Here is a 5,898-nt window from a genome sequence, read left to right as displayed (position 1 = left end):
CCCATTTTAATGTACTAGCCTCGGACCCGACTCGTATACCAGATGGGTCTTGTACTTAAGATTCCAGAACCAGATTCGATGGGTCGGGGTCGGGTCCAGATCTATCCGGAAAGAAAATGTCTAACATGTATAATTCATTTTTTTTTATCCATGTTAGCAAAAAGGCCTAACATGATCTCAAAATATTTAGCAAAAAGCACTTATATGCAACTTGTGATAAATACATTTCTGGTCAAACAAGTTTGCCTCTACCAAATCCTAATTTCTTAGATGTTTCATCAAGGATACGGGTAATTTGGTTAATTTGGTAAAAGAATACTTTTGTTAATTTAGTAAAAGAATATATTTAGAAATATTTATATTTTATAATTATTAATGTATGGTTTGGGTCCGAGTCCGATAAGGGTCGGAATCCTATATTTCGTATTCGACCCATTTTTTTTAGAGTAAACGGGTACTAGTCCAGATCCGAGTACTGGAATTATTTCTCAACCCATACCCGGAAAAATTTACCAAAATCGGGCCGAATTCGGTTTTGACAACCCTAGTCCAGAGTCCTTGGCACAAATTCTGTGAATCAAAAATGTAAATTATCCTAAGATGCGTGCAAGTTAGATAGAAAGCATATTATATAGCAATGACAATGAAAGGGTAAATAGATAATATTAGTAGTCAATATTAACTACTACAGATCTCCATTTTGCAAACCTAGCTGTAATTTCAAAATGTTGGACTTCGGTTCTGTAACTAGTTTTCTTGTGGAAAACCTGTTTTGGAATCTTAACAAGAAGTCAGAAAAAAGACCAAATTGTCTCATTTTCTTCATGAATTCTATATATCTTTTATTATGGTCAATACTACCTTGTTACACTTGAAAGAGAGTTCTATGTATCAAGAGACTGAAGTATCAAGAGACTCTTCAGATCAATGGAAAATTAACATGCTTCCAACTCTAAATAAGCTAGAAACTGAAGCAAATCCTAAGCTAACCTAAAAATCATCAAAATGGTATAAACTCCAATCTAGCAACAAATTGCTAAAAGCTCTTATTACATCATCTGAGAAATCCCTAAAAAGAAACCCCTACTTATGATTTCCTTATACCATTCGAGTATAGGAAACTCCTAATTATTGGAAATGACCAACAAATAAATCAACCAAGTCATGATTCTCACGAATGACGTGTTTCTTTCACTTCTTAGTGTTGTTGTCACCAACTCCAAGTGTGTTCTTCACACCATCAATAGCTCCCTGAGCCATGCTCTTCACTTGCTCGCCAGTCTGAAATAAAAAAGAAGTAACAATAATAAGAAGAAGATAACAAATAATTGAGTGTCAAGAAAAAGAATTTTAACCCCGAATTCTTCTTGGACAAAAACTGTAAAAGTTGAAAACCTGCTGAAGGAATCCGGCACTCTGATCTGCAGCCTGGGCAGATCGGTCACTGGCTGCATTTGCTGCATCCTTGCATGAATCAACCAACTGCTCTGTCTTGGCCTGCGTATAAAAACTTGTTAGTAATAATCTTGGGATGGAGAGTCCTACTAACGAGTCTTCAAGAATTCGTCCCAAATCAAGAATTCTCGTTTTCTTATACTTGATGTTTGATAAGATATCTCGACAATAGAAACATATATCAGCTGTATATGACGATCTTAAATTAATGCAATAGCCGTCTTATACATGTAATTGAGAGGATAGAAAACTCATCTAGCATCTTATATATCATCAGCAAGACAAATTCTTTTTCCAACAGAGGAAGAATAGTATAGCAGTTTTATGCCATGAACAAAAAGTAGAATAATACTACAATGTCTATGAATAGCCAATCATTACAAACAGGACAAGGCCATGAAATTTGCTGCAACAACGAGAAAAGAATGATAATTGCTAACACTTAAATGGAAGAGGTTCAATCACCTGAGTTCTGCCATGGGTTTCGCCTGCATTAAACTGTGTGCTCGACATTTTTCTTAAAGATGAAATGAAGTGACTAAATTGTTTGATATCTTTGTAAATAAAACCGAAAGTCTGCATTTTTGCTTGAATTAAGCTCTTGAATTTATAGTAGAACATGATTGCCTTTTGATGTATGAGGTAATGGCTCGTAGGAATAGCAGGTTGTTAGGTGTTGCATATTATGCTGCATTTGACCTGGACAATAGGCTTGTTTCATGTGGCTGTGGAACTTGAAAAATTTTCTTTTTTCGCCTTCTTTTTTCATCAATGAAGGGGTTTTCACTTTTCAAGAATTTTGCTGTTAGAAGGCAATAGAATTTAGCTTGAGATTTGGTAGCAAGAAGGTAGAGTTTAGTGGCATATTATTGGATGGTGGCGGTATAAGTGGCAAACAAACACATTTAACTAAATTTACCCATACTCACCCATGAATAAATGGGTATGCGTATCTTAAATTTTTGTATATGAGTATAAATGAGTTATCCAATAATACCCATTTAATAAATGGGTATTATTGGGTAACCCATTAAACCTAATTAACGCATTTAAAATTGTCTTCCCCCAAACTTCTTTTCTTTCTCCACCCATTTTTTTCAAAATTTTCATTTTATCATGATGTTAATTACTTTTGTTTAATTATTATTTATTTTGATTTTATCTTATCATTTTATTTTCTTTTAGTTTGTTAATTTGTTTATTTTTCAGCATTACCAATTTATGATAAGTTTTAGTCTCTTTTCCTACCTTTCGAAAATGAAATTTTAAATTTATACACGAAAAAAATGCTAGGGTTTCAAAATTTTGGATTTAGTTTTTATGTTAATTTTTATAGTACTTAATTCAAATTTTTATATTCTTATTGTTCAATTATTAAATAGTATGTAATTTTGTGACATTGAGTACGGATGCGAAAAAAATTAGTAATTAGGCTTATTGAGCATTATAAATAAATATTTAAAACTAATGATGGGTGCAAAGGGTAGTATAAATTGATAACTTAGTTTGCAAAAATGAATTAAAATGCGTTTATAAAAAGTTAAAATAAATGGCTTATAAATGGATAATTGGGTTACCCAATTCATTTTGGACTTACTCATTTATACCCATCTAATTAAATGGGTATAAATGGGTTGCCTTACTTATATCTATTACCCATTTTAACTAAGCCAAACCCGTCCAAGTCACTCATTTGACACCTCTAGTGGCAGGAAAGTTAGGAGAAGCAGCGGGAGATGTGACAGCCTCATCTCACCCTAGGGCGAACCCTGGAGTATCAGCGGATTGCCTACCCAACTCTCGCCGGGGTTCAGTCGATCAAAGAACTAACAATTCAAAATAACTGGTGAAATAACTTCAAATCAAAGCGTACAAACCCTAATGGCATATAAACGTCAAGCCAACTTTCCAAACTTAAAATGGCAAGCTAAAAGTCACACTTACCACTCAATACTACAATTACATAACATAAGTCAAACTTATGAATTCAAGCTTACAAAAAGTCAAAAGTAAAGTCATCTTAACAAAAAGGGTTACAAGTTCAAGCAAAATAAAGCTAAGAAAGCGCTCGACCGTTAGTCCATCCCTGATCTGTTAAGGAAAACGAAGGGAGTGGGGTGAGCTAAAACTCAGTGAGGTTCCAAGTAAAACCAGTAAACACATAACCAAATAAAGGCATAAAATAACCAAATAAACACCGCATAGTACAATGACCAATTTAATCACAGTTCAATTCAAGGATACGGGTGGCTTCCAAAAGCCAAAACCCCTTGAGCTTGATCATACCAGGGTCCGTTGACTCTCCGTCAACGTTTGTATTTAAAGAATATACGGTCCATAGAACACCACTTTCCACAATCCCCGTCTACCAATCAACCCCCTACCGAGCCCGCATGCCACAAACAGTATTTTAGTAATACTCGAGTATACCGATTTCCAGTGTTCAGTAAACAATCCCCAAGGTTTGCCGGCTTTCTCGACCAAGCCCTTGCTGGCTCGATACGTCCGACTCACCAATGGGGTTGGGTACCCAAACAGTAGCAGTGGTTGATGGGATATCACCCAAACAACTCAAACACAGTCATACATAGAGATATCACATCTCATAATAACAGTATACAGAGTTTCAGTGGAAAACAAGGGAGATCGAGTGCGATAAAGTACACACTCGCCTCCATTTTATCAAAACAGTATTTAGCTCCAACAGTTATCAGTCAAGTATTTCAAATATTCAGATATTTCACATAACAGGTAGCAGGTAGTGAAACACTCACCTGTCAAGCCAAGCAGTAGTTAAACGTCAAGTGTCTCGGTTACGACCACCTTCGTTTCCCACTGCTAGGGCAACGAGTGAAAACCGTTAACAATTAGATTCATTTCTCACTCAATCGTAGGCTCATTAAGAGACCAAGTGAGTGGTTAAAGTCACACAATTCATCATGTAAATTTGGCCCAAAATGCAGTAAAAGTTCATGAGAAAACAAGTTCAATAAGTACATGAAAGTTGGGCAAAAGAAAAGTTTCATTCTAGGTTAAATCGTTCTTCGCGCGTAAAACAGTCGCGCCCGCGCAGTCTTGGTAAAACGGCTATATCTCACTGTATGAAGGTCGGAATTAGGTACCGTCAGCGGCGTTGGAAACTAGACTTGAAGAGCTTTCCAACGGTACCAACTACACACTCTATTTCATCTCCTTTAAGTACCAATAGCTCGGACAAATTGGCTATTTTTCCAACCCTCGATCAGTCCTAACCGCAAGCAAAACTACATTGGTTCTTGGTGTTATCTTCATTTGTTTTAGTCCAAATGCAACCAAATCAGTCCTCAAATGTTCATATACAGGGGGTCACATCACCTAGGACCATTGGAGTTCAAAATATAACACATCAACATGAAATAAATAACCATAGCAGCCTAGCCTTCAAGAAAACCAAACCAGTCCACTATATAGACCAAACCACTACTTTCCTTACTCAAATTTCATTCCAATTCACACATGAGTTTAACCATTCTTTAGCCAAGTTTCTTACGCATGATTAAGGTGTAAATAAACCACAAAAATCAAGATGAAACCCCTTCTTCTCATGCCGGTCAGCCAAGAGGATGAAAACAGTCCACAATTTTCTTTATTCATCTAACCTTCATCCTCAAATGATTTTCACTTAAACTGCATATCAAGTGTTAAATCTAACTCAAAAGTTAAAACATGTAAATACATCATAAACAACCATGAACAAAGGTTAGGCATTTCATCAAACACTTGGTAGGCATACTAGCAAGCTTAACTACTACTTGTTTAATTCAAGGAATTAACTCCAAATCTCAACCAAAACAACTTGTATTTCACCATGAAAACTTAAAGTAGATGATATAACATCAAAACCCCCAAATTTAAAGGTCATTTACCTCTCTTACAAGTTGCTTAGGTCACCAAACAATCCACCAAGAACCAAGATGGAAGCTTCAAGCTTGGATCAACCACTAGGAATGAAGGGAAGTTTCTCAACCCACTCAAGATCTTACTCTTTTGATTTTTGCTCTTGATTTACCAAGGTTAGAAAGTAAGGAAAATGGAGTTTCTCTCTCCCTCTCTAAGCTTCATGAATTTCGGCCAAGCTATGGGAAAGAAAGCTTCAAGATGGTTTAAATTATCTACTAACTCTTGGTCAAACAAGATCCATTGCTAGGGTTTTGCCACTTGTCCCCATACTTGTCCAATCCTCCCTTAATCTTTGACTAATGATATACTGACTTTTCCAAATGTACCAATAATTCTTTAATACCTCTAATCCTACATGTAAAGTCTCTACCACTAATATAAGGACACTTGGTAGAATATAAGTGGTAGAAAAATATAACTATCTCAAGAAAATTGTTTTAATTGAAATAAGAGGAATAAAATGTAATGTATGGAAATTGTTATAACACATAAGGAATATAAATG

General features: G+C 35.5%; 1 protein-coding gene and 1 long non-coding RNA gene across 2 annotated transcripts; both read right to left on the bottom strand.

Annotated features, from left to right (window-relative positions):
• Positions 1 to 892: 892 nt before the first annotated feature.
• Positions 893 to 2,042, bottom strand: LOC113737231 (uncharacterized). The gene is made up of 3 exons (XM_027264490.2): positions 1,921 to 2,042; positions 1,396 to 1,497; positions 893 to 1,281 (listed from the first exon to the last, which is right to left on the bottom strand). Exons 1-3 carry the CDS (start codon positions 2,035 to 2,037, stop codon positions 1,192 to 1,194), a joined length of 309 nt encoding a protein of 102 aa, XP_027120291.2. The 5' UTR covers positions 2,038 to 2,042; the 3' UTR covers positions 893 to 1,191.
• A 1,246-nt stretch (positions 2,043 to 3,288) lies between these two features.
• Positions 3,289 to 5,683, bottom strand: LOC113737045 (uncharacterized). Its single transcript, XR_003459906.2, has 3 exons — positions 5,361 to 5,683; positions 4,230 to 4,290; positions 3,289 to 3,546 (listed from the first exon to the last, which is right to left on the bottom strand). It is a non-coding gene; the product is annotated as an uncharacterized lncRNA (long non-coding RNA).
• Positions 5,684 to 5,898: the final 215 nt, after the last annotated feature.

This window comes from Coffea arabica, chromosome 3e (assembly GCF_036785885.1).
Source record: "Coffea arabica cultivar ET-39 chromosome 3e, Coffea Arabica ET-39 HiFi, whole genome shotgun sequence".
NCBI lineage: Eukaryota > Viridiplantae > Streptophyta > Magnoliopsida > Gentianales > Rubiaceae > Coffea > Coffea arabica.
This window is presented reverse-complemented; position numbering and strand designations above follow the sequence as displayed.